Source organism: Penicillium subrubescens (assembly GCF_028828155.1).
Source record: "Penicillium subrubescens strain IBT 31985 chromosome Unknown utg000006l_segment0_segment0, whole genome shotgun sequence".
In the NCBI taxonomy this organism is placed as follows: domain Eukaryota; kingdom Fungi; phylum Ascomycota; class Eurotiomycetes; order Eurotiales; family Aspergillaceae; genus Penicillium; species Penicillium subrubescens.
In genome coordinates, this window is record NW_026643156.1 from 388,422 (window position 1) to 407,302 (window position 18,881).

An 18,881-nucleotide genomic window follows, 5' to 3' on the forward strand; every position below is an offset into this window, starting at 1 on the left:
GCCGCACGGACCACCTGATCTGCCGTCATGCGCCTTCCCTTTTGCTGTTTACTTCTCTAATTACTTCAGCTGTACATCATACATCTATTTTACTTGACACAGAAGTCTCTTGAACTAAGAGGCTATCTTTAGAACTAATTTTTCACTACAGCCTTCAGTTCGGAGCATATCTGCCTTTTACATAACATCTCAACGACCTAAACCCCGATAGAATCCACCCATCACAATCCACCACTAATAACCGCCACTAACATCAGAGACCAGACGATCCAGATTCTGATACAAAGAAAAGACCACAACTCTCGAAAGCTGCTCATACTGAGAGCAGCAGGGCATAACTCAATTGAGCTGTCGAGACTCGCCTTCGCTAACGCCACTAACTTCCACCAATGGAGAGATGCACCCGCCGCGGCCAGTTTCTTTGTCTCCTAAAGTGCCAACCCCACCGCATCCTTGCTTAGCACCAGATAGCTTCGCATTGCGGTTCAACGCCGTCAGCTTCTCCCATTATCAGACCCAAAGAAGGTCAATTCATCTGACATGTGGAAGGGGGCAGCCACTTGCGATCATAGCCTCCCCAGCCAGGTAACCGCCTTAACTCCGTGCTTTCCATGGATCTTGACAAGCTGCCGAGCAGATCCATGATATCGCCCAATTGCGATGGATCTCTACAATCTGCGCTATCATTCATAGCGTTGGAGATCCCACGGAGATCCTGGCTTGACTCTTTCATCCCCCTAGGGCCTCTATCGGGGCCAGATCGAGCCATCACATTGCTTTTTTGGCTAGCACCTCCGCTATCACACGATATGTATCCCAATAGCAACAAGATACCAGACTCCGCCATAACCTGAGCGTCCACGCGCCGTTGTACTCCACTGTAGCCAACCTTATCCCTGTTAGGACCGCCTCCGACCCTGAACTTCCGGCAGTCGGACCAAGTAGCACACCCCAGAATCCGATGTCAACCACGGCGGCCCACACGGAATGGGCCCGTGGTCGTGCACTGCCCTTTTAGCCTTCGTGCTTTTGACACAATGCTGAATGCTCTCCCTTTTGATTGAGTCATTGCCGGGGTGTCTTTTAATCCCCGGCCAGTCCTTTCATCTCCTCAGGCTCCCCTGTCTCCTTCATTTACTCTTCTTGCAGGACTTAATGCTTATCCTTTGACAAGATGTACCAGGAGCCACTCTCTGCCCCATGCCACCATGGATACTATCATGAGCAGCCTACCCCCAGATATAGGGGCGATCCTGATGAAAAACATCGGGATTTTACAGGTTGTCTCCATGTTCGCAATTGGCGCGTATAATGCCTTAGAAACCGGGGTCGTTACCTTTGACACCTTCAAACACTACCGCGGTCTATATTTCTGGAGTATGCAAGTCTCGTCTTGGGGAATTTTATTGCATGCGATTCCGGCTATGGTCCGTTTCGTCTCGGTGGCCCCAAACCTGCCAATGTCCATTCCCTTCATCCTCGGCTGGTATGCAATGGTCACCGGCCAAGCCCTAGTCCTTTACTCCCGACTTCATCTCGTCATCTCCGATATCAACAAGCTCAGCTGGGTATTATGGATGATCATCCTCAACGCACTGGTCCTCCACATACCCATGACAGTCCTCTTCTTCGGTCTCAGCCAGAACAACGCCGCTCTCGCCCGCCCAGCCGCAATCTTCGACCGCATCCAACTAACAGGCTTCTGCATGCAAGACTTCATCATTTGCGGCATCTACATCCGCGAAGCTCTCCGCGCCCTAGGCCCCGTCCTCGAAGTCCGCGGCAAAGAAGGCCGAAAAGTCATCGTCCATCTCATCTGGGTGAACGTGCTAGTCGTGATACTCAACTGCCTCCTCCTGATCACCGAGTACAAACTCCACTACATCCAAGTCGGTTTCAAAACAGTAGTGTACAGCATCAAACTGAAACTCGAATTCTCGGTACTTAACCGTCTACGCTCTTTAACCCGCACACAACCCTGCGTCTGCCAACAACCACAACAACACTCCGGCGGTGGTCCACGCCGATCAAGCGATATAAACATCCTCGACATGCTCTCCGCACGCTCGCGGATACCGAGGGTAGATATCGAGGAAATACCCGCCTTCGTGCACGTCGGTGTCTCACACCGGTCTCTTTCTGTGCCGAATAGTACACATGATTTCCACGAAGCTCTTCGCGAGACCTCATCGCATGATAACGTGATCAGCCCAGTCGATATATGTGTCCTCTCCCCTTCCACGCTCTCTTCCGAGAACCATTCTCGGCCTCGAATCGGATCTTCAGAAACAAAATCCACGGTGGAAATGAGATTGCTCGAGTCACCAAAGTCTAATTAGGCGTTGGCGTTGCATTGGTATTTTCTTCAAATCCAGTCCTTGAACTTTTATCAAAAGTTTTGTATTTATACTGAACTAGCATTGGGCCATACTGCTGCACCGCGGCTCTGTCATTTTCTTTGTCATTTGTCAAATTCTTCTTGATTCTGGTGATCTGGGCTCTTCGATCTTTGGGATGGCCTTTTGTCATCCTCTTCTGGTGGATTTCCTTCATTTTGGTGGCTTTTCTCTAGGCGGCCTTTTTTTCATTGTCTCGTTCGAGGGGTGTTTCCCGTTCCTTGGGCGGTTATCTGATTTAATGCATCGTCATCATCATTTCTTGTGTTCGAATTACGGGCAGCGGCGTAGTCCAAATACTTGCTGACGTCAGGCAATTGGAGCGGCTGCAAATTTGCCATATATCTACGTAGAACTACGTCCGGCCAGTGCATAGACAAATAAGAACTACGAACCGATTCTAAATGACTGTCAACTCTATGCTTCAAAGTGTTTGTACTCCTTCTACAAGGATGCAGCGCCAAATTTTCATAAGATGATTGAGTTACATTGACTCGTATAATGACAACTACCCATGCCAATATGATACATGATACATGATTATGACCAAATCCACTGAATATCACAGACATACATTAGAAAACCCACCCCCCTACGGATATACCCAACTCAAGACATGAAGAGAGAAAAGAAAAAAGTGAGAAAACCAACAGTGAGCTCAGTAGGCATAAATCAAATCAGATATCATATGAAATGGGTATATGTATTGTTCCCAAAAATTCAAACAAAACAAAAAAGAATCAGCAACAATAACACCAAACGGGTATCCATCCACCAAGCCCTTTTCCCGTATACATGGCCGGGTATGCAAGGTAATCATGACAAAAAACGAAACCAAGAAACAAAATGCACCAGTTGAGAAAGGGAACATTCGTAAGATCAATAAAAATCATCCACGGCGTGATGTATTGCCTGTTTTGATGAGAAACGGAGAACTCAGAGGGCAAATGGAAAAGGAAAGAACAGATGAGAGGGGGGAGGCGCTGATAAAGGAGATACAGCACCATTGCGGTGACGGCGTGATTAAAATGGTATTCGATGAGCTTTTTGGTCGGTGGGAGATCCAGTGACGGGGTTTGATCAATTATGTATCAAACCAACCACCATTCTCCCATTGACCGGGCTTGTACGAAGCTGCTGCCCGTGCATCATGATCGCAGAGACCACTCAAGAGAACGTTGAGTCGTGTAAAGTTGATTGGCTTCATGACCCAACCATCAAAGCCCGTATCAATGTACGTCTGCTTCTCTGACTCGAGTAGTGATGCCGAGACGGCAAAGATAGGTATGCGTTCATTCAGTTGGGCTTTGTGGGACAGTGCATCTGGAGTCGTTGATTCGAATTCACGAATCATCCTAGTTGCTGTCATCCCGTCGGCAATGGGCATCTGGATGTCCATCAGGACAACATCGAAGTTTTGGCTGGCTGAGGTAAAGGCGTTTGCGCAAGCTTCACCGTTGCCAGTAAGAACCACAGTGTGACCGAGTTTGGTCAGACGCTTGTGGATGATTTTGCTGTTCACGGGATCGTCCTCTGCGACAAGGACGTGTAGCAGCGCGGGTTCAGTGGCAGGAACCGATGTAGGTACTGTTGAAGGAGCGAGGGCTGATGCCGAAGTGGCGAGTGATTTTCCTGTCGAAACAGGGATCGGAGGGAAGTATGATTGATGCTCAGCCTGCTGGTTGACCCTGCGTTGAACATCCCTTTCGGAAACACGAACAGCTCCCATCGGCACACCGGAATCGGTGACATTTGCCGTACCCGGAGCGGGTGGAGTCTTGAACGGCTGCAGGACAAGCGGAGGAGTGTGGGTAACAGTGGACAAGCTAGCCAAAGGGTCATACGTGACAGATGCCCGCAAGCTATTTGACCGTGGCGAACTCATAGTGGCCGATAAATGGCTCGTACTCACAGGTGGGCTGGTTGATAGCTTGACCTGGCGCACATCGGAGCTATCACTGAAGGCGCGCTGGACCATGGTAGGTTCTTGGATAGCACTGATTAGACGATCGGCGTGACTCTTACCGCTACGAGAGCTGCCTCCACTGCGAAGACTCTCAGAGCTGCGTCGTCGACCGTCGCGGCGCTCAGCAATTCCGCCCACCAATGTGAACTCGCGATCGGAGATCTTAGGCGTGGGTGGGACAGTCGCAGAGCTGGGCACAACAGCATCAGGCAGTGCTTCTGTCGACGCCCCCTCAGGAAGTTTAAATTGCAAAAGAATCTTGAATCGACTGCCTTTGCCTTCTTCAGATTTGACTCCCAACTGACCCTGCATGTTATGAACGATTCTGGCAACCAAGGCAAGCCCAAGACCTAGAGCGCGCTTCGTCTCCGGCGGTTTTTGTGCGGTTGTTGGGTCTTCTTCCTGATAGTAATTGTCATCCGTGGAAACCTGCTCGAGCTCGTGGAAAATAGCCTCAAGTTTGGATTTCGACATGCCAGCACCTGTATCCAAGACCATCATCTCTACAGCCGCATGTCCGGGCAGGTCCTGGTTAACAGACCGCCACATCTCAACGGTAACAGCACCGGAGGTTGTCTGCTGAATGGCATTGGAGACAAGGTTGGAGAAAACCTGACGAACGCGACGTTGATCGCCCACAACCAGACGAGGCAGACCGGGCTTGGCGGACACAGTGTATGAAATGTTCTTCCTCTTAGCTTCACCAGCAAGCATGTCAGTCGCCTCCCGAAACGTAGTTTGAAGATCGAATGTCTCGTCTTTGATAAGCTGGTGGCCCGTTTCGGTATTCGTCAGGTCCAGGAGATCATTGATGACATAAATCAAGGATTTCGAGGCAGAGTGTGATTTTATCAGACTGTCTCGAGTTTCCGAATCCAAAGCACCCTCCAACGCAATCTCCAGATAGTTGATGATCGCATTGAGCGGGGTCCGAACCTCGTGGGCGGAGTTTGCAAGAAGAAGCTTGGTGAATTGAGAGTTCTGCATGGCAGCCTCTTTTTGCCGCCACACCTTGATGAATTTACCATAGACCAGGCAGAGGACGGCAGCGGTCTCAACATCTGTTTCAGACCACTCACGCGATTGGCTGAGGACGGTCTCCCGCCATGCAGCAAAACTACTGCGTGGCTCCAAGTATCCTGCTGTTTCCTTTCGCTTTGCAACATCGTATGGATTGCCGGCCCATTTGATCTCCGTGAGCTGACCTTTACGGAAGAAACAAATGAAATCGCTGCCACCCGATGAGAGTGGGACGTACAGCAATCCCGAGATTGCTTTGAGACCAGGAGCGTATTGCAAGTCAGGGAAATCCTTGATGATATCATGCGATGCAAGTACGGTATTCATCTGGCGCATGCGAAGGAACTCGAGAAGAGCAAGCACCTCTTGTGAGTGGTTATTATCACCGAGGATCTTGGTCTCGTCGCGGATAGACAAAGCACCGTAGTCGGCATCAAAAAGTTGTAGCAGGTCATCAGAGGAAGCAATGATGTAGCCAGATGGGTTGGCCTCGGTAGGCACGGTGTTGATCAACTTTCGAGCTTGGAGACGAGATGCGTACGACAAACGTTCGATATTCCGCGAGACCGTGTCACCAAGAAGACGGCACATCTTCCGGACGGGAAAAGAAACACGCATTCCGGCCTTTCCATATGAGTGGCAGGAGATCAACCCCCAGAGATCATTGAAAGCGTTGATACTGATTGACATTGACGACCGAACCTTCATGTGAGCGAGATATTTGATGTGAATTGGGGACATTGCGCGGAGGTAGGAGTGGGTCATGTCCAAGGGCGTTTCCAAGTCTTCCAGCGTCCGGCATACAAGTCGTGAGGTGATCTGGTCACGATCGTATAGGAGTCGAACTTTGTTGACCTTGTACAGCTCACGTGCCTGTGCAGGAATATCGGATGCCGGGAAGTGAAGCCCCTTGTAGAGATCAATAGTGACCTTGGGATCAACCAACTCCGCCACAACCAATCCATTCCAACTGCTGTCAAACTGGTAGATCATGACACGGTGGAAGCCTGTCAACTCCTTGACTAGTCCAGCCGTGGTATTGAGAAGCGTATCAAGGTCGTTTGCTCGACCTAGTTGCTCTTGGATCTGTGACAACATGCTGAACACCTCCATGGCGGCAGCCTCGCCCCTTCGTCGTCGAGCATTGCGTAAAACCCGAAGCGGCTGGCTGATGTTGACCGTGCTACCAGCGAACTGCTCCGCGCTCGGGAAGGACCCCAAAGTTCCAGTTGGACTCGAGGGAGTTTCCAGGCCACTCACATTCAGCGGGTTTGTTTCGTCGTCTTCCAACTCCAGCTCGCAAATGATCAAATCTTTTTGCGCCTGACTGACATGCGTCGCACACCAGAAACGGCGGTTCTCGCCATTTGGTGTTGGGATAGTCAAACCGAAAACTTCTGGGCCGTCCACACTGGGGTCGTATGCATCGTCACGGACAAAGTCGATATGATCCAGCAAAGAATCCGCTTGGTCTTTTTTCAAGATATCACAAAAACTTTTCAACTCGAAGAGCTGTTTCGGTGAATAGCCTAGGAATTCGTGCGAATTTTCACTGACCACCCGAACCACGAGCTGGTCCTGAGACTCCTCCCGCAACGCGATCATAACTCCAAAGCTCTGGATTGCGCCAGGAATTCGAATCGGCTCATCCTCACAATACTGAAATGCCTCCCCATCTCGCCCTGTGATCACGGCATGCCCACTTTCCGTCATGATATGTTTGAAACGCGCCGTGACATGCCCGTACGACTCCTTGGGATCAGCCGGTCCGTGCGATGGCGGCTGAGGAGTACCACTCCTTGCAGATTGGCTGTCGCTTTTGACCTTCGCATAGATCTCCGGATGCTGGGCAACTCGAGATGCCATAGAGTGGGTGGCCAAGTCGATGGTATCGTTGGATGCAATTGCTACGTGTCGTAGAGTGTCCGTAGGCATAGTCGGTTCTTGAGATTGCTGAGGCTGGGACTGCAGGTTCTGCCAAGTATTTTCATCGATGATCGAGTACTGGCGAGCGCCTTCACGGGTTGGCGACAACGCTCCCCGAGCATGGGCTGAGGTGGGTTGCGCTGCGGTCGGGTCAACGGAGACAACCGACCGAATGGGAAACACGCGATCCGTGCCATCGAACTCCGTACTCGGTGGTTTTCGTTGTCCTTCGTTGTGTGTCACCGATTGCGCGCGGTCTCTGCTTTCGGGGCGAGCGGTGGTATCGATCAAGGCCGGCCACGGGGTCGATGCACTTTCCGACCGCTTCCGCGCGGTGCCGGGCCTCGAGTTCGTTGGGCTTTGCGACGACATTTGGAATGTAGTTTGTCCAAGTCAGACGTGGCCGACGTCGCGAAGACTGCCCGAGGGTAGATGGCGTCGGCGGGGGAGAGGTTACGAACGGAGCTGGCGAGGCGGCGGTGGAATGGATGGTTGATTCAGGTCGGTGGTGCTTGTTGTACGACACGTCGGATTGACGGTGAGGTGTTTGTCAGGAGCTGGATGGAGACTCTTTTTGTAGATCTAGAGTATCTGATCCGCACACCGCAACGATTATCGAATATCCAATAAATGAAGGATACTTGGAATCCTAAGAAAGGCGGGGTGGATCTTTGGTACAGGAATCATCAGGTCAGGGATCTAGCAGCCACAGGAGGCGTTGCTCGATTGTCGATCCAATATACAAGTAGATGTGTGCCTGTCTCTACCTCAAGAGCGATATGTATGTGGAAGGATGTAAATTCCCAAGGGAGTGGACGGGCTGGCGATCTGGAGAGGCCGACAGGACCGAGTGGGGAGGGGAAGAAAAAGCCCTATGGAGGGGCTACCAAGCGGAGAGGGTAAAAACTTGGGTCCGTGATTCTTTTCGAGTGCAGCAGGTGCGGATTTTCGGGCTACCGTACAGTCCGGACTTAGTAGTAGTGTGTACTGGGCCAGTGCGAACAAGGAATGATGCGCAGGTTGCCTGTCAAGTTCAACCCACACCTTACACCTTGGCCCCAGAAGAAGAAGCAGAACAAGACGGGAATGGCACCACTAGACTGGTAAACGCGACGGAGCAGCCGAGGATGAAAATTAATGTGGCTTCATGATTGGAGGAGCGAGTGCCGGAGAAAATTAGTGACTGGGCCCAATACTGGAGATTGGAAAGAGATTGGAGCCCGGCGAGCCAGCGACAACCGGGAACCACAAATGAATCCACTGGTGTTAGACGACTTGGGTTATTGGTAAAAGGGCAGAGCTTTCTGGTGGCTAAGCTAAAGACCCTTCGATTGCTTCTATCGGAGGAGCCTGGTCAGGTTGGGGCAAGTCTTCGGTACCACTGCAGAATGTGGCGAGTTTGGTGGCTTGTTGAAGGAAGTGCCTAGTGGTAAATTGTGTATGATGCACCGAGACCTCAAAGGCGTAAGTTGAGTGGGAGGAGTGGAAAGTTGGAAGTGGAAAGTGGAGTCAAAGTGCATCATCGTGACTGGGTGGACGGATTGGGTGCCTCAGATTTCAGGATTCCAACCCTGACTCGTGTCCATGTTGGTCCTTGATGACATCACACTCCATTCTACAGAATGTACTACTATAGTAACAATTGTATAATGCAGGGATGTTTCGAGATGTATCAATTTCAAGCCAATCGAAACTATCAGTATGGAACGATAATACATAGTATACATGAGTGATAATTAACTACATCATCCAGCATAAAAGCTCGTGTCTGTCGCTACTATGCAGTGTGACATACCGAACCATGCGTATCACGAACCCTTGAAGCCCCATATTTAGCACAATCTATACACAGCCCATCATACTATCCTCCATCATAATGTACTGAATACTTCCTAACCTAATCTCCCACCACTGGATGTACCCTTTTCTGTCTAAGCGAGATGAGGGAAAGCCACCTTCGGCCGAGTCATCGGTGATGCCCGAAACATCAGTCATCAACTATTCCCATCATTTGCCACATCGCGTGGATAGGTAACCTTATTCAAATATCTGTACCTGAGATGGGAATAGAATCCGCTCGAACCATGATAGATGTGCATCAAGAACGTCATCTATGAATGTATCGAACGTGTATATCAACTCAAAATATCAATGAGCACATCCATGACGAAACCAAGATGATCATATCCACGGTCTTGCAGAGACTTCAATGGGAACGTGTTTCTTTAGGATGCTCTGGAATTCGACTGGCATTGACTACTCTACCCGGTTCCACAAGTGTCTGTCAGATACATGGATACCTGGCCTAGCGAGGTATCCTACACTGCTTCAAGGTGTAATTGAGAAGAAGGATATCTTAAGGTATATTATAGGAACCTGACTTGAGGATAATACAAACAACTCGTAAGTTTTCTCATACTATGTATACTTCCTCAATTCACCACCTCATTTCTTCCTACTCTCAAAATCATCCCTAACAGCCCCCGCAAACCCATCATCCCCCAAAACCCGACAGCCGACAACCGCCATCCCAGCCGCACAAGCAAGACTCCTCTGAAATCCCTCCTCCGATCCCGCCCCAGCCGTAAACTGCGGCGTATGATTGACTCCATCCGTCTGGATATAAAATCCACCATGAAAGCCGGGCACTTCATACGAAACATTGCCCATGTCTGTTGATCCTCCACTGAGCCCGCCTTCCTGACCGGCCGCGTCGTAGATAGTGATATACCCCATTTCGTTCATGGCGTGCATGTAATCTTCGCAGATGGGGCGGTTGATTAGCATGTCCTTGTAAGCTGGTTCCCTAGAAAGAACACGAATACTCAGCAAGTGGATATAACTTTGTTCGCAATGAGCCTTGTACGTACCATTTATACTCAAGAGTACACCCCGTCGCCTGTGCCGCAGCCTCAAAACACCTAAGCACCCTCTCCGTCAACGGCCCCAACGTCCCCACAGTCTCAGACCGAATATAATACTCCACCGTCGTAGACGCAGGAATAACATTCGGCCTCTCGCCTCCCCTAAGCACAACACCATGAATCTTCTGCGTGGGCAGAATCTGCTGCCTAAGCATCGAAATATTCACATAAGCCGCTACAACCGCATCAAGGGCATTAACGCCCTCCCAGGGAGCCGCAGAAGCATGCGCCGGTTTACCCGTGAACGTCACCGCGACCTTATTGTTAGCCAGATACATGCCCGAACAGGAACTGGAACTGAGTAAATCCGGTGCACCGGATAACACAGGGAAAGGATGGACCATGAACGCAGCGTCGACGTTTTTGTATGCGCCGCCGTTGATTAGGAGGAGTTTCCCGCCGCCGCCTTCTTCGGCGGGAGTTCCTAGGAGGCGGACTGTGTAGCCGATTGAGTCTGGGGAAGAGTTGGTGTCGGGGTAGAGGGTTTTCATTGTTTCGCATGTTGCTAGGAAAGAGGCGATGGAGCTTGTCGCGATGAGATTGTGGCCGCAGGCATGGCCTATGCCGGGGAGACTGTCGTATTCGGCGTTGTATACTATGGTGCGACCTCCTTTGCCGAGGGTGTAGGTGATTTCGAATGCGGTTTTGATGCCGTAGGCGCTGCGCTTGACTGTGTATCCTTCGGAAGAGAGAGTGTCGAAGAGGGCGCAGATGTTGTCGTGGGCATTGTATTCTTCAAAGGCTAATTCTGGATTAGACCAGATCTGTACCCAGAAAATGATTAGTATATCGCTATAGGCGTGTGAGATATTTTGTCCTTGTTCTACCATACCTTCTGATTGATCTCACTCAGCCGCGCCTCGTACTTGTCCAAGGCTTTGCGGACATTTTCAATGACATCAGCCTGCTTCATCTTGACCATTTCAATTGATGAGAATAATCAACCCATCCTCCGGAATTCATGGAGAAAGGCATCTTTTCCTTTAAAACCCCCTCCATTGCCGATCGGCAAAAACCCCCGCAAGATAAGGAAGCAATTCACCACGACATAACCCCCACCTTACCCCGACTATAGTCTATCCAAATCTCCAAATCAGCGATATCCATTCCGCAGTATTCCGCCGTGGATCCCCTCTCATCCAACCCCCTCCAAACCAACAAACTGCATGCTAGTACTTATACTGCATGTTTAACCAGGCGGCTCCTGCGTCCCCCCCTCCCCAAAAGCAGACTCCATATGCAACCGCGCCGCCCTCGCCTGCACAGGCCTCGAATCCAAAAAAACCCTCATCTCAACAATCTGCAAATCATCCGTGTTATTCCCCTCAAGATCCAGGATATTAAACTCCCGCAACTTAACAGGAAACTGATCCGGGTCATTCTTAAATACTGTTTCTGATGTTGCTTCGAACATGACCGTTCTTTTGAGGCGGACGCCGCTTGTTAGGGGGGCATAGAGGGTTGATTCGTCGTGGGCGGCGCCAGTCGTGGGGACATTACGAGTACTATCAGTACTATCGCTACTGGTAGTGGTTGTTCCATTGAGTGTTTTGTCCGGATTCAAATCCATATCCCAAGCAATATGCACATCATGCTTAAATCCCGCAAGATGGCGGCCACGGACTTGTAGGAGGGGCACGGCGTCGCTCGCGCTGGTGGGCGGGTTACTGCCGATTAGGATGGGGGCGTTGGGGGTGAAGAAGGGGGTTATTGGGAGGGTGGTTGAATCGAGGGAGTCTGCGGCGGGGAGGAAGCGTTGGAGGAAGAGGAGGCCTGGGGATGCGGTGGGGGGGATTGTTGAGGAGGGGCCGTGGTGGATTGTTACGGATGTGTTCATTTTAGGACAATGGTGTTGGCGATGAAGGCAAGTTGTATATTGAGGATTTATGGATTGAGAAGCAGATGGGATGGATTGCTGTGGGGTGAGCTTTTGGGAATTCCGTCATCAGCACGTAGCCAGGGATGTTTTATCTTCGAGGTGGGTAAAGATGAATCAATCGATGATTTTGTACATTTTTGAAGTTATGATACACGAATTATGTTTGTGTAGAGCCCGATCGAATATGGACAAATACATGCAGCATCATACAGAGGGTGGCCGTAGCGGGAAGACTCATGAAGTCGATGACATGTCCTGGACAAGGCAAACTGAGGATATTTGCGCGGGTAATGTAAGTGCGCATAGAGTATCAGTCTCTGTTCTCAGCTTGCTCCCTTTGTATGGGCGCGAGTCCGCGATAACGCGTCTTGGCTGCTCAATTGGGAGCCAGAGAGCTGTACTCACAGCGATTTGCGGGTATTTACGATGCACTAGAGCATCTTGTGAGTTTGGTGAGATACGGTCAATGCCTATCAAGATGGATCCCCGCCGTCACTAGACAACCTCGACCGCGTTGAAGGGCGAATCCGCTGTTCCGACGAGGGTAAACTCTCCATCGAGATGGCATTCCACGCTCCGATCCGTGACCTCCGCGACTCCACGGGGGCAGCATGTGTCACGTCCGTCGTAAATTGAGTCGGATCCACAAAATTCGGATACTCCTCGTGTTCCGACGAAGTAGGTTGTGAGCGATGTGTCTGGACCAGAGAGACAAGCTTGCCAAGGACACCAAACTCCAGCTTGAGTTTGATGCTGTAGACCATGGGCTTCAGTGTTGTCTGCAGCGAGTAGTAACCAATATACTCGACGACCAACAGCGCCACATCCAGCATGATGATCACAAAGTTGATTGCCAGCAGTTCGTACATGATTTTCGTCCGTCTGTGGTCCTTGTCTGGCATGAGTCGGAGTAGCTTGACCGTTTCGAAGATGTAAATGCCCGAAATGACAAATTCCTGAGCGCAGAACCAGGCCAACTGGAGGCGCTCCATGACATTATAGCCACGGATGATAGGAATCGTACCGACGTAAGCGGTCGCAAAAGTAAGCACCGTAGTGGGAACCAACAGCAGCACAGAGTCAATAATGATCAACCACAACACGAACCGCAAGATCCGATGACTCTGCACCACAAGATGAAGTCGGGAGTAAAGTACCACCGACTGACCCGGCACCATAACATAAAACCCAATGGTAGAGATGGTCAAACACAACCACAACGGCGCCAACGAAAAGAACTCCAAGATATATCCAATTGTATGCGGAATCACACCCAGCACAACCGAAAGCAAAAGTGTCCAAAAATATAAACCACGGTAATGCTGAAATGTCAAAAACAGTAATATGAACAACTCGATCGCATTGTACAGCGCGATGGAGGAAAAGACAATCATGAGAATGCGCACGGGTAAGCTACCCCCCTTGTAGCCCCCGATGAGGCCATCGGGGGCCTGGGAAAGCTCGCTAGCAACCATGGATGGCGGCGCACGCGCAGGGCGGGCCGAGTGCACCGTGGAATGGATGCTATACAGTGGGAGGTTGGAATTGGAAGGGTGAGGATGATGGCTGGGCCCCGATGGGGAGAGACCGTAGTCGTGAGTATAATCGGTTCGACTGGACTGGTTTCACCGCCATGATCTGGTTTCGTTGTGAGAGATGAAGCGGAGCATCCACGCGAGAGTCGAGGGAAGACGACGGTCTCGAGGGAGGGATGAGGTGGAGAAGCGGTCGAGGAGCAGAAGGTTGACTGGCGTGAATTTGCGCAGTGCGCAGTACGCAGGTCCTAATGCGATCGAAGGTAGGATTCCAGTTTCGCTTCCGTTTTTTGTAGCCGGCGTGCCAATTATTCTGAGACGAGATGGCAATGTCGCGCGCAAGCTGTGGCCACCCGTGGCGGACTCTTATGTAACTCTGCGGTCGGAGAAAAGGCGGCGATGAAATAGGAAGACACGGGGTCAATTGATCGAGAATACAATGAAGCTCGTGGTTATAATATGATCGTCAACGTTGGAGAATGCTGCAGGAGTGGAAGAGTTGAAGATCGGAGGAATGTCGAGATCGGACTCGACTTGGGCCAGGCGAAAAATGCGGAGGGGCGAAAAAGAGGAGCCCCGGTGGGTTCGTGCTGGATCCCCGTTGTCTTCTCCGCACGAGTTGACCAGCAGAGCGTGAGCAAGTTAAAGAGGAGGGCAAGGTCGAGGACAAGCGACGAGACGAAGAAGAGAGGAAGAAGAAAAGAAGAGGGGAGAAGTGATCCCAACAAGCCTCGACTCAAAGTTTAAAATTCCGAATCGTTGCGTGAAGAGGCCCAAGTGTCCCCAAAAAGTCGACGAGAGGAAAAAAGCCAAAAAAGTTCGGATCCTCCCAAATTCCCAAATTCTCCGCGGGGGCGCCCTCGTCTTTTGCCACTTTCTCACAGACGAGTTATTCTGGAACGGGGGAAGTTTGGAACTGTTCGAAGGTTATGGAATAGTTGAAACATGATTGGTAAGTACACCTAGTTATTGAGGCCAGCCTCGTGGGAGTAGTACTGCTAGTGAATCTGGAGTACGGAGTACTCCGTCTGCTCTGGTCAGTGCTGCTGCTACTTTTTTTTAGTACGACAGGACGACGACTACGATATCCTCACCATCGCTAACAATCATCCTCACCTTCCCTGTTCGTTACTAATCAATGACCAGGCTGACCACCTGCATGACTGCTAACTATTATGCAAAGCTTTGAAATTCTTGTCTCGTCCATCCACAATGGCAATTGGTCGCCTCGTGGTAACTGTGGCGGTGGAGGCGGGCAAGCCACCGGGCTCAACTCGAGCCGACATCCGAACTTCAACACTTCGCAGAAAGACGATGCGTATGGCCATGCTCATCGAGACCGACTAATGAAAGGACGAGCGATGATCCTCGTCCTCCTCCACTATCCTGGATTCACAGCTGGAGGTAATTGACTAATATGCATCCCATTAAACCCTCAAGCTCAAATTCACATTCGTGACTCTCCCATCCATCGAGGACCTCTTCCTTAATGTTCTCTCCCTCACCCTATATCCCAAGAATCCGGCATCTCGAATCATCACGGCAAAGCATTTCTCCTGGATCACAACCGCGCGCCGTTGTCACCCGCTAGTCTGTGGCGGCCGTGACGATCACTCCACTTGGCCGGCAAACCGGCAGCTTCCAGCACTAAGCGAGGTAACGGTCGCGTGTCGCTGGCTGTCTGCTGTGCTGTACTTGATCCGCATTATTCGGGTTGCGCATCGCGGCAGTACCTGCTGACGATGATCACTTCATTCATGATAGGCTTGTCCTTGACAATTTGTACTCGGTCGTCCGAGCTCGGCTAGGTGGCTCCGCGTCCTTGAAGCTTGCGTGAAACAGCTGTTTGAGCCGTTGAGACAAGCAACGTGGCCTAGCAATATACAATATAAATTTTCAAGCGCGCGTTTGACTCTGTAGGCCGAAGCAAAATTGGAAATGCCTCGAAGGCAGCGTGAAACCAAGCCCATGTCTTGGTCAAGCTTTGCCTACCTTTGGAGTCCTGGAACTGGGCCTGGATGCCTGATTACATGAAATTCCAACCCATTTCTCCGATCGGTGCTTTGGAAATGCAAAAACAATTGCAATTGTAACCGGAATATGCAAAATGCGGGCATAAGTTCGAGACCATGTAAGCTTATAAAGCTCGAGCCAGATTGCGGGGTTTGACAAGCGCGCTCCTCTACTGTAACCCCGCAGTCTCATTGTTGGGTGGAAGGAATCAAGACTCGAACACCCACTGATCCAATCAGAGGATGGAACCAACACTGTAACCTTGCTATTTTAGGCTGGAAACATCGTTCTAAAACGATATGATCCTACCAGATTCGGTGCTTAATGATGATTGCCTCATTTAAAATGTTCATATACAGTTGTTGCTCAAACAGGCAGGAGGATAAATCACAAGTGAGGTTCAGCCCTCAAGACGCAACCGAAGAAAGGCCAAGCGTAAGATGAGACTCAGCCTATGGTAAGCAATAAGCAGAGCGAACGAGAATCAACTGATCCCTACAGCAATTACCGTTACAGTCATTCCGCAAACCACATTCACTAAATAGGTCCCTCTTCAATAGAGCTATGCACGACAGCGCGGAGTTCTTCCGTCCACCCAAACATCTAAAGTTATTAACCACCTAGGTACTGTACACTAACCCATCCTCCCGCGCATAGTCCACCGGATGCATTTTCACAACCAGTAAGAGCCACATATCCAAACCACTACTGCACATACTGTACTTGGCACCTGAACTAGTGGCAAGGCCCACTCAGATCGACACCGTCCCACTCCGCGCTAGTGGTCGGCGCGGTCAGCTTTAAACCATTGTTGGAGGCCTGGACCAGACTATCTCCACTGGATATGCGTTAATATCAGGCATCATGCATGATACAGCCATTATTCTACTTTGGTTTATGGTGTCTAACTTAATTTAGAGTGTTGAATATGATAGAGCTGAAGAGGGGAAGGCTAGGCTGCAGATCGGTGGGGGGTGGGAGTGCATATAAGGTCGACTGACTGCCATGCGAGGACCGCCTCTTGGTTTGTGCTTCTGTTCCTCTCCACAAATCATTACTCCGTGATCTATATTCAGCTTGGTATTATTTGGCTAGTATTATATACCAAAATGGGTTCGCACTCTCGCGATTCATTCGATTTCATCGTGGTCGGATGTAAGTAACTTCCCCCTCATGCATAATGCACATGCATGATACGTTTAACCGAGTCAACTCCTCATTCTCATTCTCTTTTTCTCTCAACAGCTGGCCCAGCCGGATGTGCCCTCGCAGCCTCCCTAGCCAAATCAGCCAAACGGCCCAACGTCCTCCTCCTAGAAGCAGGCTCGCGCAACGATGACAAGACCCTCCGCGTCTCCGGCAAACGCTGGGTAACAATGATGGAACCCAACCTAAACTGGGGCTACAAGACCACACCGCAAGAGCACTGCAGTGGTCGTCAAATCGACTACTCTCGCGGAAAAGGTCTCGGCGGGAGCTCGGCCATCAACTTCGGCGTGTACACTGTCGGTGCTCGGGATGATTATGATCAATGGGCTGCTGAGGTAGCCGATGATACTTTTGCGTGGACGAACATTCACTCCCGATTCAAGGCTCTGGAGACCTTTGGGAAGATTGCGACACCCGAGCAGCAGAAGTATGGAGCGCCGAAGGCGGCGGATCATGGTGACAAGGGTCCGCTTGGTATTGGGTATGCGGCGGAGTGGGAGTCTGATTTGCCGTTGATTCTGGATGCTTTTGAGGAGGCTGGTGTCGAGCGGAATATGGATCATAATTCTGGAAATCCTATTGGTATGGGGTTGTTTATTAACTCTGTGCGTGATGGTGTGCGGACTACGGCTGCGGATTTGGTGAAGGATGCACCGGAGAACCTAGTCATCGTCGTGGATAGTCCAGTGCAGCGTGTTATCTTTGAGGGTAAGAAGGCTGTTGGTGTTGAGACCAATGGAAAACAATGTAAGTTTCTTTCCTGGAGCATTGACTTATAAATGCAGTATGAATCGCTAATTTCAATCTTCCAGATTTTGCTTCCAAGGATGTGATCATCTCCGCAGGATCTCTCGATAGTCCCAAGATCCTCATGCACTCGGGCATCGGTCCAGCCGCAGAGCTGACCAAATTCAACATCCCTGTCATCCAAGATATCCCAGCTATCGGTCAGGGCCTGAAGGACCACCCCTTCGTGACCTTCATCGTGACTCGGAAACCAGAGACCAACGACCGCAACGCGTTCTTCAAAAGCCCCGAAGCCATGGAAGCCGCCATGAAACAATGGGAGCAAGACGGCACAGGACCCTGGGCCCGTCACGGCAACCAACTTGGCGTCGGATGGTTCAAATCCGACAAAATCACATCATCAGAAGAATTCAAAGCACTACCAGCCGAAGTGCAAGACTTCCTGAACCGCGAGACTATCCCGCACTATGAACTAGCCACCGGCCTACCACTACACATGCAAGTCCCCGATCTGTTCCCAGACTTCAGCTACGTCTGCCTCGCCGTATTCCTCATGAACCAGCAATCACGCGGCGAAGTCCGCCTCCAATCATCCAACCCAGATGACCCCCTGCTTTTCGACCCGCATTTCCTCGAACACCCCTACGATCGCCGCGCTTGTATCGAAATGTACAGACACCTGTACGAAGTCGTCGAGCACCCGGCCTTTGCAAAGGATACTATTGCGACAGTCATGGGACCCGCGTCAAAATCTGACGAGGATATCCTGCAGTTCTGGAAGGATCATATGACCTCGAGTTGGCATATGACTGGTACGGTGAAGATGGGGAAGGAGGGGGAGGAAGATGCGGCTGTTGATAATGGATTCCGCGTTTTTGGTGTGCAGGGCTTGAGGGTGGCGGATATGAGTGTCGTTCCTGTTATGACGAATAATCATACTCAGGCTACGGCGTATGTTACTGGTGCTACTTGTGGAGATGTCTTGATTAAGGAGTATGGGTTGGATCAGTAGTAGAGTGGGGAGTTTGCCAATGTCACGATGTTTGTGTTGTTTACGTATCTCAAATGAAGCTTTGATTGTGTACTTCCTGGGAAGTTCCTCGTCAGAGAGTCCTTTCTGCCGGCTTTGTTTCCCTACCGGCTGCCCGACATTGATTTAAAACTTCCTCACTCCCCTCTCCAGCGCCCAACCTTGCCTTACCCCACTCGCATTTCTACATTCATATATTAAAAACCCCTCGATATAATATACAGAGGCATGTCCAA

General features: G+C 50.6%; 7 protein-coding genes across 7 annotated transcripts; 3 read left to right on the forward strand and 4 right to left on the reverse strand.

The window, feature by feature from the left end:
- Nucleotides 1-1,208: 1,208 nt before the first annotated feature.
- N7473_008677 (uncharacterized protein) lies at nt 1,209-2,339 on the forward strand (the record flags this gene model as incomplete). The annotated part of the gene is made up of 1 exon (XM_057154617.1): nt 1,209-2,339. The coding sequence occupies one exon, from the start codon at nt 1,209-1,211 to the stop codon at nt 2,337-2,339; it is 1,131 nt and encodes a 376-aa protein (XP_057005747.1).
- Nucleotides 2,340-3,480: 1,141 nt separating this feature from the next.
- Nucleotides 3,481-7,680, reverse strand: fphA (putative sensor histidine kinase/response regulator; the record flags this gene model as incomplete). Its single annotated transcript, XM_057154618.1, has 1 exon — nt 3,481-7,680. One exon carries the CDS (start codon nt 7,678-7,680, stop codon nt 3,481-3,483), a length of 4,200 nt encoding a protein of 1,399 aa, XP_057005748.1.
- A 2,073-nt stretch (nt 7,681-9,753) lies between these two features.
- On the reverse strand, nt 9,754-11,145 carry N7473_008679 (M20 family metallopeptidase; the record flags this gene model as incomplete). Its single annotated transcript, XM_057154619.1, has 3 exons — nt 9,754-10,114; nt 10,179-10,996; nt 11,065-11,145. The coding sequence occupies 3 exons, from the start codon at nt 11,143-11,145 to the stop codon at nt 9,754-9,756; spliced, it is 1,260 nt and encodes a 419-aa protein (XP_057005749.1).
- Nucleotides 11,146-11,421: 276 nt separating this feature from the next.
- N7473_008680 (uncharacterized protein) lies at nt 11,422-12,069 on the reverse strand (the record flags this gene model as incomplete). The annotated part of the gene is made up of 1 exon (XM_057154620.1): nt 11,422-12,069. The coding sequence occupies one exon, from the start codon at nt 12,067-12,069 to the stop codon at nt 11,422-11,424; it is 648 nt and encodes a 215-aa protein (XP_057005750.1).
- Nucleotides 12,070-12,584: 515 nt separating this feature from the next.
- Nucleotides 12,585-13,586, reverse strand: N7473_008681 (uncharacterized protein; the record flags this gene model as incomplete). The annotated part of the gene is made up of 1 exon (XM_057154621.1): nt 12,585-13,586. The coding sequence occupies one exon, from the start codon at nt 13,584-13,586 to the stop codon at nt 12,585-12,587; it is 1,002 nt and encodes a 333-aa protein (XP_057005751.1).
- Nucleotides 13,587-14,591: 1,005 nt separating this feature from the next.
- Nucleotides 14,592-14,993, forward strand: N7473_008682 (uncharacterized protein; the record flags this gene model as incomplete). The annotated part of the gene is made up of 3 exons (XM_057154622.1): nt 14,592-14,598; nt 14,710-14,769; nt 14,830-14,993. 3 exons carry the CDS (start codon nt 14,592-14,594, stop codon nt 14,991-14,993), a joined length of 231 nt encoding a protein of 76 aa, XP_057005752.1.
- Nucleotides 14,994-16,768: 1,775 nt separating this feature from the next.
- Nucleotides 16,769-18,627, forward strand: N7473_008683 (GMC family oxidoreductase; the record flags this gene model as incomplete). The annotated part of the gene is made up of 3 exons (XM_057154623.1): nt 16,769-16,814; nt 16,905-17,615; nt 17,681-18,627. The coding sequence occupies 3 exons, from the start codon at nt 16,769-16,771 to the stop codon at nt 18,625-18,627; spliced, it is 1,704 nt and encodes a 567-aa protein (XP_057005753.1).
- Nucleotides 18,628-18,881: the final 254 nt, after the last annotated feature.